Source organism: Mugil cephalus, chromosome 15 (assembly GCF_022458985.1).
Source record: "Mugil cephalus isolate CIBA_MC_2020 chromosome 15, CIBA_Mcephalus_1.1, whole genome shotgun sequence".
Taxonomy (NCBI): domain Eukaryota; kingdom Metazoa; phylum Chordata; class Actinopteri; order Mugiliformes; family Mugilidae; genus Mugil; species Mugil cephalus.
The window spans coordinates 13,489,603-13,507,616 of NC_061784.1; the positions used below are offsets into that span (position 1 = coordinate 13,489,603).

Below are 18,014 nucleotides of genomic sequence, written 5' to 3' on the forward strand. Positions count from 1 at the left end.
GTACGCGCATTTCGTGGCCGCGCTTCTGAACCGGAAACAAGCGCTCTCCATGGAAACCACGACCGACAAACTTTTTTTCAGTCAAAGCTAGTTTGCTATTTTTTCCCCAGAAACATGACTAAAGATAGTGACTACAGCAAATACGATTTGACACGACTCCGGGCAGAGTTCGAACAAGAAAAGGAGATGAAGTGAGTTTGTCTGAAGCAATTTTATTACCTTTTGTTTTGTTTCTAACGTGGGTGTAAATGTTATCTGCTGAAAGAAAAAAAAAGGCATTAGCATCTTCTGGCTCTTGGTTGTAGAGAAATGCTTGAAGAGTCAGTGTCTGACCTGCGTAGTACCATGTGTGAGCTACAAGAAAGACTGAACAGTGTTGATGGGGAAGGTGAGTTTAAAATCGCACTGCATGATAAAGTTTTTTTTTTTTTTTTTTTTTTTTTTTAGAATATTGTTTCAGACAAGTTTACCGAGATTTAACAAGGCTTAGCTTAGCCCAGCAACTTTTTTGACGTGTCCTTCCATAATCAGGAATATAGTGTCACAGTTTCCTCTGTCAATTCTGCTCAATCAGGTAATGAGTGGAAGACGAGGTATGAAACACAGGTAGAGCTAAATGGACAGCTGAAAAGGCAGATCTCACTCATTCATGAGAGACTGGATGCTATACGAGGAAACCCTGCGGGTACGTTTCCACGCTTTTTAAACAGTTTGATCTGGGAGTTTTACTGAAACCTGTCAGCTTGAATAAAAAAAAAAAATTTCACTTTCATTGTTATACTTTCTTTGCACAGAGAGCAGTGTCATTGCAGTACATCAGTACACAGTATATCAGTGATACATACAGTAATACTTTTAAATTCTGCTACTGCATGAAGCAGCTAATGGATGGTTGCAAAAAGCTAAAAAACTATTTGAAAGAAGGAACAAGAGGATTGTTGAGGACAGGCTTCTGCCTGTATATTATCTATGCATACTGTGTAAAAAAAAAATATATATATTATTAATTGTATTATCAAATTTGGACATCTTCTGTTTTTGCACACATATGTGGGTTGTTGAAGATTACCAACATCCCTTGAATGCACTGCCCCATAACCCTCTCACTTATTTGTGTTTGTGTAACAAAAACAAAACATTGACCGCAATATATTCACTTATCACAACGAAGCATGTATTTCAGTCCTCTCACACGATGCTCACATATGCTTTTGTTTTTTTCACAGATCGACTGGCCTCTATCCGATCTTACGATGACATGACAGTAGTGAGTCCAAACATGTTTTTGAGCAGCAGCTGATATGTTGTGCAGTTTACTGAATAGACGATGATGCAACAGAGAGCTGGAAGTTTATGTACAGTAAGACGGAAGCACGCCAGCAGAGAGAGCTAGAGACACAGAATGAGCAGAGAGTGCAGGCAGCACGGAGAGGATTGCGATGCCAGCTGCTCTCCATCCTCCTCCCGTTGATGCAAGCTGAATAAACCGCAGCACTGTAATCACGGGATTACAAACCACCGGAGAGTAATGCACACTAATTACAATGCTTTAGCACACAAGCACACATGAATGCACACCACACATGGAACGTGTGTACAGTGCAGTCTAATTATTTGTGTGCCTTAAGGCAGAGCTAACAGAAGCTCATTAGTGTATCCAAGGGGTGACTGTAAGATCTGTAAGATAAGCGTATCGATCTAATACATTTGTTAACATCTGTGTTCTTTCAGCTCCTAAATTCATGACCGATACTTTAAATAACATACACTTTTAGTAAATAAACAGAATGGTTGCACGCATTTATGTGTTTCCTCATAACTGCATCATACAACTTTCCACAAAATCTGGTCCAAAAGCATCAAACTGATTCTACAAAACTGGTATTGAACCCTGAAAACACTGATGTCTACACTGAATTAATTAATGATGAATACAGGTGGTTATTTTGGGGCACAAGTACAAGTTCCAAATCGAGTAAAACTCATTATCGCTCTGCTCTGTGCTATAAATGTCACGTAGCCTCACAGTCTTTCAGCACTAATGTGTCTGTTTGTCTGTTGAATAATGTATGAGGCTCATCCATTTTTGTACTGTTTTCTGCATTAACTATTCTGTTAATGTATGATCCTAGTGGAGGACACAGTGTAATTCAGGTACAAATCGGTTTGAAATCAGCAGTACTTTATATTGAATTTTTGGAATTAATGGAAACATTTTGCCACAGGAGACACTGAGGCAACGTCTGAAGCTCCTGACTGATGAGAAGTCTGACCTCCAGAGTCAGCTGATGAACTGTCACCTCCAAACCAAGCAGGAGGGAAAGGTCTGAGTCTCAAATGTAACAGAGAACAGTGAGATGGATTTTGTTGAGGATCATAGTGTCTGCTGGTCTTTTTCCAGCCGCTTTAGGTTTTTCCAGAAAATTGCATTCTTTGTTTTTTAGCCGCCATTAATGCCATGTAAGTCCCTAACCTGCACTCTACTCCTACATTCGTTGTTTATTGTTCTGTTCAACGAACAGTGAGATATTAGTTGAACTATGGTTTAGTAAGCTGCATGGGGCAGCCAGTAATCCCTGTTGTAATCTGTGGCGACTTTCTGAAATACACACTTGCACATGCACATACCGCAAACACGTAAACACACATCATACCCACAAGCAGACAGATTAGCGGCAGCCAGAACCTTGGCCAATGAATGGATAATTTTGACAATGTGGCTTTCTGTTTCTTTGAAATGTCAGGCTTTTCTGAAAACCAATGACGAGCGGCGGGCTTACCTTTCAGAAATAGCAAAGGTAAGGATTCAGAATGGAATCCAAAATAAATGTATGCACTGGTTCAGCACTACAAAAGGACAACCGATTGCTCTTATGACGTACACTGCATTAAATGTAGAGATCTGCTCTCCGACTCCCTCTCGCAGACCTAGTTATGATTTCCCATCCATTCAACCTCTTGTTACATAACAAGAGAGCAGTTTCTGTTCCGTCAAAAAGTGAGTCAAGGACTTTCTACCTTACGTTGCAATAAAACACTTTTCTGCAGGGCTGAAAGTGGGCTGCATCTCAGTCCAACAACGTGGCTCACCTATATGTACTTGTAGCTAAACTCAGCATGAATTTATCGGGGTGCTGAAATGGCAATTACTCATCAGTTGTCTTCTTTCACAGCTGTCAGCAACCCATGAAGCCCAAAGAAGACAGTACTCCACTCAGCCACAGGGGGCAGCAGAGAGCAAACACGTTAGGTCAGTTAACACCTACAGGTGTAATACTGAGGGAGAACTAATAACATAACAGTGGGGAAACCATGAAATGAAATACATTAATAAATGTCTTTATATATTATATATTACTATTAAACAAGCTGATTAAATATCATCTCCGAATTCCCATGTGACCTGATTTGTCTTGGTCAGTCTCTGTTTTGCAGAGAATGTGCAAACTATTGAGTTGTAGCTAGTAGAGTAATCATGCTGGACTGTAAATGAATACCTTCTTGTACTGTTATTTATACAAACAACTGACAGTCACAGGTATTTAAAACTTCTGGCAGTGAGAGTGTATGATGTCCCACAAGGAACTCCCATACCAATAACTGTCTGTGTTCGCCCTCGCTGTTGATTTGTTTCCCTTTTTGTTTACGCTTTAATCCTATCTCTGGGCATGGAGTTTCTTTTCTTGGATGCTTCCTGGATTGTGTGTGTCATTCTTCCTGACTGGAACTGTAAATCCACAGAACCTTAGTTACATTTTTAACTGTTGGCTACTTCATCTCTGCTGCTATTTTCGCTCAACTCTTCAGCTCTGGCACTCAGTCATTGCTGGTTGACGTAAAATCCACCGCTGCCAGAGCAGGAATATTACCACAGACACCAGATTTAAAACCCTGATATACTGTGAATTTACCTGGTGCTGATTAGCACACTCACATTAAGTTGTGTGTAAAAGGTTTACATGGAAAAGCACAGCATTATAGCTTTAACTTACTGAAGCAGTGTAAAAGAAAGCATTGTGTATCTGTTATCTGCTATTTATTTTTCAATTGTGTTTCCTGTACGATCATACCGTACTCTGTGTTATCTCCTAGAGGGAAGCAGACCAGCAGAAAGGCCAAGGCTAATTCCCAGAAAAAAAAAGAAGTTGAAGATGGAGGAGGAGCACGTGTGAAAGGAGGAGGAGGAGGTGGTGGAGCAGCAACAGATAGAATAGAGAAGAAATGCCAGAGGGAAAACAGGTTACCCATCCTAAAGCCATAACTGACACACAATACGTAACCCAAACCTGGTGTTACTGCCCATATTTTAAAAAGATGGAATGACATTTTCCATGTCCATCAGATTCTTACGCATTTTCTCAATCACTGATAACATTGTATTGAAAATTATCCAGCTTCTGTGTAGTTTCACAAATAGTGTTTTTTTTTACACTTGATGTCAAGTATTACTGTAATTTAATACTATAAAATCCTGCATTTATACAGCATTCTAAGTGTTTTTTAGAACGGTTGAGTAGCTGGTGAGAAGTGTTTAAAAGTGGGCGATTTTACGAGCTCTGTGCGTAATGAGGTCATCTACTAATGTGCCAAAAGCCTGCTGAGTCTGACATTTCTCACGTCCCTTTAATTTATTTTGAAAGCGCCTCCTACGTCTAGCATTACGTAATCAACACCACGTCCGTTACTCTCACTGTGTGTAGTTCATCCACAGAACATGCAGTCACCCCCATCCCACCTACTGACCGCCTTCCTACTGACCAGCTTCCTACTGACGTGGGTGTAGGAAGGCTGTATTCATATGAGGTGAACATGAAAACTGCCAGAAGCGCTGTAATGTTTGTGGAAAACTGAAACAGCACCTAAGATACTGTGTTATAACCCAAACCAGCATGGATTAATCATTTAATTCTCTTCTTTTAGCTTCATCTGTTCACAGTGATGTCATCTTAATTAGCTCAGGGATCGTAACCAAAAATCTGGCTTTGAAAAAACAAGGTTAAAGGCAAAGAACAATTGAATGAATGGTGATTTATGCATCACCTTCCTGTGAGTTTATGGCAAAGCACAGTGTAGCAGTGATGCGGGAACCGACCTTTCGCTAAAAGGGCAAAGATCAAGCCCTGCTGTCAACAATCATGAGAACTTCCACGCTGTTCTTCAGCGTGACACTCAATGTTCACCTTCAGCGCGCTGTAATGGAAATTTCTTCTTGGTTTGGAAGAGGCTCCTCTGCCAGAGGCTCCCACATTTTCCACTCAGACATTTGGAAAGTAATTCGTTCTACTTGGCCCCAGTTAATTTTCGTTTCTAGCTTCTCAAAGTGTTTCCATGCAGCCATATTTTCACGTGATGAAACCTCTCACTTACCAGCTGCTTTGTGTACTTTGCGCAGACAGCGTGAAGTACAGACTCAAGAAGTATATATATATATATATATATATATATATATTAGTGACACATCTTGTAAAAAAAAGCTTGTGTCTACTTTGGATGCAATTTCTCAAATATGGTATGACGGCAGTCATTATTTATTGGCCAAAACGGTTAATTAGCCAACTACAAAAAACAACTGATGACTCTATCAATCCAAATCTTAATACTGTAATTTTCTACCTTCTGGAGGCTTTTGTTAATTTGTTGATATTGACTTTTAGATGTGGTTGGCTGACTGCTGCAGTGACAGGTTGTTAGTATGAGATTAATGACTCCATTTAAAGATAGCTAGTCTATATTGCCATATAAAAGAGTCAACACATTTGCAGCAAGGATTTCCTCTCGCCTTCTTTCGCCACTCTTTTTCTCTGTTTTTTTTTTTTTTTATTAGCACAACTCGCTGCACCGAGCCCATGAATCACACAAATGCACAGTAGCCGCCTCGATGTCTTCCTCTGACAGGTGAAACACAATGACAAATCACTACAGTTTCTGTCAAAACACTATGAATCACGGTGCTGCTGCTTCTCTCCGGTGCTAATTCAAATAGTTTGCTCTTTCTGTATTCACATCGTGTTTACACTCCAAACTATATCCTGTTTACACAAGTGCTTATGTATGTCTATAAAAGACTTATTGGTGCATGTGTGCTGTGCATGCATGAAACTGAGAAAGAATGACCAAGTTTTCTGCAGCCATTCCAGTGTTTGTGCACCATACTGTCTTTCGAAATTGTATCAAAATCATAAAGCATAAAGATGAAGTCATTAATGACACAATAGACCAGGTATTTTTCTCTTAGAATGTGTCAACAGACTGAGTGTGTGGGTTTTTGAATGTCTCTCCTGGTACATGAAATTACGACAGATTCCAGACGGGATTTGCCACTGAGTGAGTCACCAATCAGACTCTGTGTTCATTGCTATTCATGTCACAGGGATGCCTTAGCAGAAAAGTGGTAAACTGTGTTTTTACATGTGCACTTTGAGTAAAAAAAAAAAAAAAAGTGGCAGCTGTGAAGCCCTTGAGAGGAGTTCTTTAACTTACAGCATAGGAGAGAAAGTAGATCATATAGTAGGTCATAAAACTGCCCAGACGACATTAAATGCTCTCTAAACAAGAAGCTGCATTTCCAAATAAATCACAGTGTGTCTGACACTTTAATGGCCTTCGTCACACAAGCCAGAAATCTCAATCTCTTTCAGTACAAGTCAATTAATTCTCAGAAAATTGCCTAATCACGTTTGAGGAGTAAATATGCGCTCTCTGACAAGCTTGCACTTACCTCACATTCAATCTGAGTATTCCTTTGTTTCATTTGTACGTTTCCCTTTGTTATTTGATTACACTAGGAAACAGACAAGCCTTTCTTTTGAAAATGAGACCACATCAACGACTGTCCCCTGTCCTCGTCCTCCCCTCCATCTGTCTTCCACCGACCTAAGGACACTCTCCCCCACATGTGCCCTCTTTCCTCAGGATTCATTTCGGAACACCTTGTTATCCCTCTAGTTTATGACGCACACCGGGTCCCCGTGTGTGTCTCTCTCACCCAAAATAGCAACATTTGTGTATGTGTGTGTGTGTGGGGGGGGGGGGATGATTTTTCTGTCAGTGTCACACGCTAGCAGATGGATTTATACGAATTCATGTCACGCAAGTAGGTCTGCTCAGGGAGGCAGTCTGGAAAAGGGGCAGTAACAAACTGTATCTAACCGTTTTGGACAAAAATCTCATTCACATTATATTAATACAAACAAAGAAGAAGACTGTGTAATGGAGCTGTGACATGCACAACGTGTAAAGCAATGTGTTTTTCTGCAGCTCCAACCATCGCTGCTATAGATAAATAATGGGCAACACACACACACACACACACACACACAGAGGAACTGGATGATCAGAGACTGCTTCCTGCAGTCAAACTTCAGAGCTCATGGGAAGAAGAAGGCATATGCTAATGAGACAGCAGCATCCTCTCCATCTCTCAGCTCTCCGTCTTTGCTTTAGAAAACGTGCAGTTCGATAAAAATATGTTAAAATCATTTAGATGTGTACTTTCGGTTGCGTCTTCGTAGAGGACATAAAAAATACCTGAAGGTAAAAAAAAAAAAATCATACTTGTGGCTCACAATGTGGATGTGTGGGTTGCTACAGTGGAGTAAGTGTTACGTAACGACTCACGTGCAAATATTCTTGTGGGTTAAACGTAAAGCTGCTCTGAGCTCGGTTTTAATCAGATGTAAAGAAGCTCGCAGCACCAAAATACGAGCAGTTTCTATCTCTGATTTTATTTTTACTATTCTCATTCACAAACGTGTGAAAAATGTGAAATGAGAATCAAATCGGTTCAGCTAAGGATGAGCCCTGTCATCTGCTCTGAAGAGGGAACCTTCCAGAAATGTTGCATAGAGAGGTTCAAACAATTTTAAATAAAAAAATATCCACGTATTTCTCATATCTGAGCATGAAACCCGTCATCCCTTCCCCCTGTCGATTCGCGTTTTCAAGGCTGTGAGGGGGTTCAGAACCTGCAACCTCCCCAGCAGGGGTGGGAAACGGGGGTTTGCATCTTAATCTGGGGGTGTGTGTGTGTGTGTGTGTGTGTGTGTGTGTGAGGGGGGCGCTGAATGGAAATCACGACAGAGTGACGTGGAGGAGGAGAGAGGGGGTGGATGAAAGAGAGAGAGAGAGAGAGAGAGAGAATGGGAGGGGGAAGCAGCTGCTACCCAGTCCGTTTCCAGTTCAGTTCAGCCTCTGCTTCTTGATCATTACGCACGCACGCACACACACACACGCGCGCACACAAACAAACGTATACACTGGTGTTTGGTGGTGGTGGTGGTGGTGGTGGTGTTGCGCATCAACCGGACAACAAAGGGACGCGCGGTGGGGGGGCTCACTGCAGCCAGGACCAGGTTACCAGCATCCAGTGTCGGCTTCAAGCTCACTGAACTCCTTTTTTTGTTTCTCATCTACTGGGAAATCAACCATCAGTCAGGCTGGAGGTGACCGTCACTGAGGCGTTACGTGCTGTCGTAGGTAAGATCATGAACGTGCGTTTTTTTTTTTTTTTTTTTTGTAATTATGATCACGAATTCTTTTACTTATAATCTGCCTTAAAACACACTTTTTTTATGTTCTCAACGAGTCGTGCCTCTTGAGCCAAAGACTCAAAAAAAAGTAAAATACATATTCCACTTTTCACATGATCATTCTATGTGGTGTTAGATGTGTTGCGAGTTGAAGGCAGCTGTGCGTCCGGCTGGGCGCATATCCTCTGAATATTTATAGGCTGTGGGGCAGAATTAATAGGTTATTATTGATTCGTGACTGTCGCTCTCCATCCGTCTGCTGCTCTACAACAACTCGGGCTGCGCTCCGTCAGACGGTCATGAAGCACACTGTCCACTGCTCGGCTTAAGAGCACTTAATCTGTCATTAGGGAGTTATTTTGAGGCCGTGCACCAGCGACGGACACCGGCTGGCTACTTTTAACAGCCGTCCGAACCTCTCCCGCGTTGCTTTCTTTCCCCCTTTTCTTTTGTTATTCGCCGACGAAGAACTTTTCGCTTAACACCTCGCTCCTTGTTTCCCCCCCCAGACAGTACAGCCGTACTCGTGAGCCTCGGCAGCGAAATGGAGATGGAGCATTTCGACGACAGGGACAAAGGTCAGAGGCACAGCCGGTCCAGTGCGAGGATGAACGGGGTGCCGAGCCCCACGCACAGCGCCCACTGCAGTCTGTACCGGACCCGGACCCTGAAGACTCTGAGCGCGGAGAAGAGAGCCAAGAAGGTGCGATTCTACCGCAACGGCGACCGGTACTTCAACGGGATCGTATACGCCATCTCCGCGGACCGGTTCCGGACCTTTGACGCTCTGCTGGCGGACCTGACCCGCTCCCTGTCCGACAACGTCAACCTGCCGCAGGGCGTCCGGACTATCTACACCCTAGATGGCACCAAGAAGATCACGAATATTGATCAGCTGGTAGAAGGTGAGTTTACAGCTACACGTTACACCTGAGTCGTGGCGACACAAACGTTTTCAGTCCTTGACACGTCTATACGTATAAAGACCCGTAGGCCTATAATATAAAAGAGCTGGACATCTCATCCTCCCTCGCTCTGAAAGAGTTAACAACTCCTGACCTGTGAAGTGTCGTCTTGTGTGATCCTGTCCTCTCCCCTTCCTGTTGTGTGCAGTCAGGTGACCAGCGCGACTTTAGAGAAAAGAGCAGTCACTGCCTTTGACCCATTTATGCTGGCTTCTAATTAGTTTTGGTTGACACTGCGTACTTGAGAAAAGGAAAGCAGAAAAGGAAACTTCCCAAACTATCCCTAATAAATGATAATTCTGTTTATTTATTTTGCTTTTAATTGATCTCTCTGCTAGAATAATTGTGCTGTTGCTTGGTTAAAATCCAAATGCTGCTTTTGTAAATACCCTCCTTCCCCTTTCCCCAAACACCAACAGGTGACAGCTATGTGTGCAGCTCCATCGAAGCTTACAAGAAGTTGGACTACACAAAGAACGTCAACCCCAACTGGTCGGTCAATGTCAAGGCCTCGGCGGCAGCGGGCCGCGGGCCCCCTTCTCTGGGCAGCGCCAAGGCCGGTCCCCTGGAGAGCCGCGAGAACAAGGACTTCATCCGTCCGAAGCTCGTGACGGTGGTGCGGAGCGGGGTGAAGCCCCGCAAAGCCGTGAGGATCCTCCTGAACAAGAAAACGGCCCATTCCTATGAACAAGTCCTGACCGACATCACTGACGCCATCAAGCTCGACTCTGGAGTGGTGAAGAAGATCTACACGCTGGAGGGCAAACTGGTGAGAAGTCCTTGTTCATTCCGTCATTTAGACTTACCTTGATGGCTTTCACTTGTTTTTTTGTCGGCTGTCACAGATTTTTACCCTGCATTGCTATCTAGACTCAATCTCTTTCAATACAACTAGTGAAAGCTGATGTTTTTTTACAGGCGTCAAACATTATGTATACAATAATATACATTGTGTTGCGGTTTTGTACATGATTTTATGTGCGATGAAAGGATCCAGAACTGAAGACTGTCATTACTTTATGAAAACGGTGCTTTTATTTTGCTCGGAGAGGGGAATTAAAGTTTAACGGGCACGCGTAAGGGTCAAAAACGCTAAATATTTAACGATCACACTTCCAGTTTTGCTCCTGAGCCTAATGTGAATGAATACATTCATAGCCAGAGCCGCGGAGAGAAAGAGTGACACGGAGACTGCAAAAGGTCAGAAGAAGGTAAAGCTGAAAGGAATCTATGAATGGAGTCTGGGTTCTCACCCACGCTAAGACAATGTGTGCCAGAGCGCTACCTCGAAACACCGAAATAAATCAGAGTCACGTCTCCCCTGACAGTCCGCCCACCTATCCGGCTCCCTCTCTCAGCTATGGAGGGAGTCACTATAAAAAGATCACGGTTTAAACAGCTCTGAATATGAATGTGCTTCATGCACTGACCCATGCTCGTAGTCTTTACTATATACACAGTAAAAGTAGACGGTCCCATGAACTGAACTTGACCTGCACCGCAGTCGGATGAGATCAAACAAGCTTACCCGTAGAGAGAGAGAGAGAGAGAGAAAGACACCACCTCTGCCGCGATGCCAGCGTTTACATGTGTCATACTTCAACTCTCTGGTCTCTTCCTGTTTGCCTTCCTGTCACCTCTCCATCACTGGTGCCACTTTCCATTAGCATTGTTTCTGCCTGTCTGTGGTCTGTGTCTGTGTGTGTGTGTGTGTGTGTGTGTGTGTGTGTGTGTGTGTGTGTGTGTGTGTGTGTGTGTGCGCGCGTGTGGTCACGCTGTAGCGCTGAGTTATTGAATGTAGTGACACAGGGCTGCTCTTCCCTTGGCAGCGGCGTCAGAACGACGCGATTCTTTTTGAAACAGATTGTGTTGGACATCAAGGGCGTCCTGCCATTCGGTGTCGTTCAACGGTAATCGCGTCCTAACTGACTCGCGCTCATGAATATGCTCTCTACATCCCGTGGCCCTTTCATCCTTAATGGTCGTTTTGGTACTCTGTGTTATTCCACTTCTCAAGATTGATCTTCATGTGTTTACACTGGCCTGCCATCCGAACCCAGAAGCCACCTTCTCTCTTTAATGATCCGCTATTAACTCAGCAGGAAGTGACCTGCTAGATCTCAGCAGCAGCCAATAAAATCCCAGGATCAGGTTTCCCTCTAGAAACCTCCTGTTGGGGATTAAACTCACACTTGCACAATGCCCACTAACCCTGTGGTTGCTATTGGTTACAGTTATCTCAGAGATTACGCGATAAAAGCTGCTCTCCCTGCATTCACCCCTTCTTTGATTGGAAGTAAGACTATTATGGCTGTGCTATTTTTAGACGCGGTATTGATTGGGCCTGTAGGCATGGTAACATGCTTGCTGCCAAATTGGCTGTGCTGGGCTGGGCTTGTGTGTAAAACCAACTCCTCCTCGTTTCTATGTCTGATTTTTTGCATGCAGGCGTGGGTTAGCGCCTGTGGGAGAGTTTGTGATTGTGCCTTAAAGGGGAGAATGCGGGATCTTAATAAAAAAATGGAAATTTAAAGATTAGGAAACAGGTTCACATGCAGTTCATCAGCTGGTTCAGAACATCTTTGCATAGAACTGATCCCATGTGTGTTTCCAGCATTAGAAAGAAAGAAATCCTTAACAAGACCTAAAGCTAAATATGTTTGAAAGGTTTCCTACATGTTAGATAAGCTTGTAAGAAACTTAACCCCCTATGAAATGTGGTTAATTCATGTTCACTTGACCATTAGAGAGAAAGATTTGAGCTAATATGAATGTTTTCTGAAGTACTAATGAACACATAGAGTATTTGTTGATGAAGACAGGAGGAAGCAGTTATTTGATAACTAGTGAGTATTATTATACTAGTAAACCGTGTATTAAAGGCACTAGAATATAAATTATTGAATATCAGGAGCGTGCTGGAGTGTGCCAGAGGATAAGGTTACCTTAAGGGTTAAGTAATATTCATGCGTCTTCGTGTGAACATGCAGCGACACGCATGTGCGTTTGTGCGTGGGCCGCTGCCGTCAGCCGAGCCACGTCAGTCATTGAGCCTACAGCAGAAGTAGGTTTCTGGGCCTGACTGCCGGTAACGTTACGTCCCAGCAGAGCTGCAGAGTCTAGAGAGAGAGAGAGAGAGAGAGAGAGAGAGAGAGAGAGAGCACATCCTAGAACCGGTGCATGGGCGTCTTACCTTCATTAACCCCTGTAATGAGGCCAGAGGCCGAAGAGTTGGGTTTAGATGTACGAGGATTGTCAGAAGTTCAGTTGAAATCAAATTACTGCAGCTGAAGTGAGTTGAGTTGAATAATACATTTACCCTGGGTCTGTTTTCAACTACAGTCTACTTTCATTATGTCTTTTAATTATCTATATGAATTTGTTCCTGACTGTTGCATAGCTTTTCAATACTATTGCCAACATAATAATTAAGTTTTGATTGTAATATTCTTTGTGAAATATTTCATATTGTGTTGAATACGTTTTTTGGGGGGGTATTAGATTTTTCAGTATTTCCTACTGAGTGCCAATAAGAATGAGACGGGAGTGCAGATGGACAACGTATGACAGGCCGTCTCGTACAGCCCCTCATGTGCAGTATCCTCTCAGGGCTTCCTCTACCCTGATCGTTTTGGATATCATATTTCCATCTGTAATGCGAGACTCTCGGTGAAGAAGACCAGATCAGGTTCCCACTCCTGCTGCTATATTGATTCACCCCGTACCTCTGGTCTCGCTAAATCCGTTTTATTTTTAGATCCGTCCCCTCTCCTTTGGGGTTGCTACATCCTCATATTTCTCGGCACGCTCTTCACCTTCCACCCGTTTCCGCGATGATTTGATGCGGTTGCCTAGGAACCGACTAACCCGTTGTGATGTCACACAGTTTGGTCTGTAGCGGTGGCGATGATGTAGCCGGGCCCGTCTGATCAAGAAGACAGGAGACCCGTAAGTGGCTTAGGACGCAGGCACGGCTAATGCGTCTAAGCTCTATTTACACACAGACACTATGCCGGACCCCAGCTGGCAGCCTTGAGCTTTGGGAGGCTCACGCATACTTAGGCAGGGATAGTGACACAGACGCTTTTTAACGGACTCATCTAGATTTCTGCTCATGCATCGTTTGCCATTAACTTCGGGCAATTACTAGCCAGTGCATGAAGTGATGCCACTTACTCATCTCTTAGGTTGGTTGCGTTCTATTATTGAGAGGCTCACTGATGAGACCCTTTAGTATGTATCTCTGCGGGTCGAGCTCGGGCAAGCGGCGCTGTTCCCACATTGACCTCCCATGCTAAAAAGACGAGGCTAATGCAAAACAGTGCAAAATGTTTTTCGTTTTCAGCACATTGGCTCACCAAGAGTTGTTTCCACTTAGTTCTGTGGTCCGGACGGGTTTGGTGGTTTAATTACTGTATCGATGTTAATATATAAAATATAATAAATTATTAAATGCTAGCACGCTGACATGATTTATTAAGATTCCCTTAAAATCAGCATGTCAGGGTTGTCACCAAGCGTCGCCAACATATCTGTGGTCTTGCATTCTTCTCGCGTTTTTGTGCATATGGCTGTGCACGCTGGACAAGTTTCGAGACTTCACAAAAGGAATAATTTGCTCTTTTCTGGACCGAATGTGTCTGAATAATTGATGTTGCAGTTGCTTGTCTGCTCTAGCTCGCCCCTTGCTACTATTTAACGCGGTATGTTTTGTCTTTTTCCATTAGGGGTTATTATTTTTATTATTTGTGGCCGTGCTTTTAATATATGCCACTCAATATATAATGGCTGTTTTGTGCAGTCATTAAACATCACACATTAGACAGAGGTTTAATGTAGGAGAGGTGTGAAGACGGACCACTTGTTCACTATCTGCAGTGCAGCTCTCACTTCTCGAACCGCATTGTTGGCTTATTTTTCTCCTTGTTGGCAAGGCCGAAGAGCTTTTAATATCCTTTTTTTTCATCGTCCGCTTCTGTACTCTGCAGCCTCCTTCTCTTCTGTGTCTCCCGTTTTCTTTTTTTGATTTTTTTTTTCTCTTAACACCTTCTCTATGTGTCGGTATCATTCTTTATCCTCTTATATAATGTTTATTATTTATCCTATTTATGTCTATTGGCCGTTCTCTTATCACCATCTTCCTCTTTCACTTATTTTCTGTGTGCCTCCTTCTGGCCACACTCCACCTTTTTAACGGCTATTTAGTCCTCTTTTAATTAGCACACGCCGGCATGCAACCCCCAAATCCAAGAGCTGCGACATATGGCATTGCCCTTTCTCCCCCCACTCGCCGTTTTTCCTTGTCTCTCTTCCTCTTTGTGTGTTCCCCTGCACATCATCAAACCTTTTTGTGAAGTTTTCGTCTTTTCAGTTTTCTCATTTTGTCTCCTTTCTCCTCTTTTGTCAGTGTCCAGCTCTGCAGGAAGTTTCTACATAAATTTCTTAGAGAAATATGGTGTGTTAGGAAACGCAGGGATTATGTTCTGCTCATATACAAAGCATTTAGCTGTTTTACATGTTGATGAGATCATGTTTTGTTCTGCATAGGAGGATTGTGAGGTGAGGTCCATCTGCTCCTGCTGATCTGCTGAGTCACAGCTACTCAGCACTGTGTGTTGGGAGATGTTGGTATACAGTGTACTTGCCACTGTACAGTGTATTTGCAGTAAGAGACACTGATGATAAATGGCTTGAAGCGCATTCTTCAGCAGATATCCTAAGATTACACCTCTGCTTTTGGGGGTAACAGGTTATTTAGCTTATGTTGTGTTTTTTTTTTCCCTTTGTGATTCAGTTAGCCAGCCTGTGTGTGTGTGTCTCTGTCTGCCATTGAACAGCGACTGTAGCAGATTGGGGGGGGGGTGCTGATTGTAGTCAGTGAGGAATTAGGATCAATGGCAGACGTTTCCAGCACCGGCAGACCGTTGAGAACTTAGTCACAGCACAACTTCATCTCACATACAGGCGCTGTCTGATTCATTCACTTACTGACTCACTCACTCGAGCTAATATGACTCAAACGAATCTGCATTTGAAAGACCGCACCCCAGCTTCAGGGCTTTAGTCGCTTAAAGAGTTGGGACGACATATGTCTGCTTTCAGATTAGACTTTATCAAATCCCAACACTTCGAAATAACCGGGGTGGTGAAAATGTTGTGGTTTGCTTAGAAGGTTGGATCTCAAATCTTTACATAATTAAATCTGAATGTGTATTAAAGTCTGTGATACTCTGATATGATAAAGAGCACATTTCTGCATCTGTAGTTTCAACTTCTGTAAGTATATTTATAAAAACTCATAAGCAGCTTATAAATCATTTTAATTAGTGTTTTTAATGTCTGAGTTGCCAATGAATTATTTCTGTCTGTCAGTTTCAGTTTCTGAGGTTTATTCTGCGTGATTTGAATGCATATTTTTTGTATACTTGTAATATTAAAATGTTCCAAATGTAAAGGGATGATGCATGACATTAAAGACAAAGTGAATGCAGTAGATTATAGCACGTCTGTATTACTTGTCATTCCAGTTATGATTTACAGATATAGAGCTAAAGCTACTTGGTCAAGTCAATTATTAAGCCACTGGAAAATTAATGAGCAATGGTTGTTTTTCTCATAGAAACCTGGCTTTTTGGTTGGACAAAACAAGACACGTGCCCATGAGGCAACATTTATTACTTTCTGATAAGAGAAAATTAGCCGACTATTAATCCACCATCACAGGAATATTCAGTTGCAGATTGATTCTCGACAGACTGGCAACCAAACTGCCAAAAGCCCTCAAGTTAGTCATGACTGCTCGATCCATTTAAATGATCCCACAATCTCTCGGTCGTCACTCACACCAGAGAAACATGTGTACTAACACGTTCTGCTCGTTAATTCAGCTCGTAATATATGTGTGTGCGCGCGTATTCTCGAAAATGGATGTAGGCCAACAGCTTCAAAGGATGGAGACAGATCAATACAGGACCGTAAAGGAGAACCAGTTAAGGAATGAACAGTTTCTAGTTACAGAAGATGGAAAAGGGTGAAGCCGTCGTTTCATAACGGCAAAAAGGTGTTTTCGACACATGATGGACGGGAAAATGAAATGTCGAAGAAAATACGTACACAGAAAGTTCGCTTTCCTTCTGTGGAGAGCAGAAGCTGTTACATAAGACGTTATGCAACAGAGCAGCCAGCCAGGCAGCCAGGCAGTCAGTCTGCCGCGCTGCTTTGAGGTGAACAGTAACACCAGAGCCAGCTCAGCCCGCTGCGCAGTTAATTGGCTTCACGTCAGCGCTGCTCCCTTTTCTCCTACCACTTTCTTAGCTCTTCGTACCCAGGCTCCCTCCGTCGTTTCTCATCTCCTCTCGTTTGTTTGGTTATATGGGGGTGCTGGGAGTGTGCTGATTGAAGCAGCGGGAGGCCGTGTGGTGTGTGAATTCTCCCCCGGGGTCCAGGTGCTTTTTTTTCTCAGATTGATGTCTGCCTATCTGTGCTCTTGACGGGTGGCGTCGCTCTTTGCCTCCTTTCTGTGTCTACTTTGAGTCCAAGAGGGGATTAGGTAATGATTTATATTCCTCTGGAGGAGAAGGTAATGCATTTAGGCTTTTTCAGGTATAGAGCGGGACATTTTTTGCTGGTATTTTAATATTCTTCTCTTTTTTCAAAACTAATGCCCATTAAATATTTAGGTGGTAATATTTAGAAAAGAAACCACTCTGCTAATTTCTTTACATTAACATTTAAATGCCATTTATGTTCCTACACAATGAACTTAACACTAACATTTGCGTTCAACTCTAGGCCACCTACTCTGTGTTATTGCCTCAGCGCGTTGCTCTTTAAATATTAAAGCTTTGTCCGTCAGTATCGTTTCACATCCCATCACATGAGAGGCTGCGCGTGAGTCGCTCTTTCTGTTTCTGTACCTCTTTATTTGCATCAGCACACACACCTTTCGGCCTCTGTCGGTTTGTCTGCGTGTCTCTCTGTCTGCCAGTGTTTCAGAGCAGTGAGGCAGTGGGGCCCTGGCGGCCGGCGGCAGTCGTTTCAGCACCGTGGACAGCTCCGCTGAGCTAAGCTCCTCTGGCAGAGCGCAGCCACGGCTCATCCCTCCAAAATGTGGTCTCTTTGTGGGCTGGATTATGTTGACCTCACCATGTCCTCTGTGTAGCCACTGAGAGTCTGTTGTGGTGCAGAAGATTAGTGGTTGAGTCTTTTTTTTTTTTTTTTTGCCTCTCAGAGAAATGCCTCTGTTTCATACCAGAGAACCACTTGTACTGGAAGTGTGTGCGCAGTTTAATCCCCACACATAGTTGCAGTGCAAATGCTTTATTTAAGCCTTTCTCATTGTTGATTAATGCATACACCAATCAGACATAAGATTATGTCATAACGCCTCCATAATATTGTGTAGTTCTCTCTCCAAACAGTTGTGACTCATCAGAAAATGGACATGGGCCTTCTGAGGGTGTCCTGTGGTGTCTGGTGACAGAATGTTGTTAGTGGGAGCATGTCTGGGGGCCAGGTCGAC

General features: G+C 43.2%; 2 protein-coding genes across 4 annotated transcripts in view; both read left to right on the top strand.

Moving 5' to 3' along the window:
• The first annotated feature begins 57 nt into the window (after positions 1 to 57).
• On the top strand, positions 58 to 6,737 carry ccdc169 (coiled-coil domain containing 169). Its single transcript, XM_047608002.1, has 8 exons — positions 58 to 191; positions 306 to 388; positions 575 to 685; positions 1,227 to 1,267; positions 2,226 to 2,324; positions 2,745 to 2,798; positions 3,174 to 3,250; positions 4,093 to 6,737. The coding sequence occupies exons 1-8, from the start codon at positions 115 to 117 to the stop codon at positions 4,259 to 4,261; spliced, it is 711 nt and encodes a 236-aa protein (XP_047463958.1). The 5' UTR covers positions 58 to 114; the 3' UTR covers positions 4,262 to 6,737.
• A 1,443-nt stretch (positions 6,738 to 8,180) lies between these two features.
• LOC125021069 (serine/threonine-protein kinase DCLK1-like) overlaps positions 8,181 to 18,014 on the top strand; it is a 44,968-nt gene continuing 35,134 nt past the window's right edge. Inside the window, exons 1-3 of one of the 3 annotated variants that reach the window (XM_047606890.1) lie at positions 8,181 to 8,475; positions 9,038 to 9,433; positions 9,913 to 10,262. In XM_047606890.1, coding sequence (XP_047462846.1) covers positions 9,073 to 9,433; positions 9,913 to 10,262 — 711 coding nt within the window. In that variant the 5' untranslated portion in view covers positions 8,181 to 8,475; positions 9,038 to 9,072. The remainder of the gene's footprint in view (positions 8,476 to 9,037; positions 9,434 to 9,912; positions 10,263 to 18,014) is intronic. The other 2 variants (XM_047606889.1, XM_047606891.1) reach the window with 2 other exon arrangements.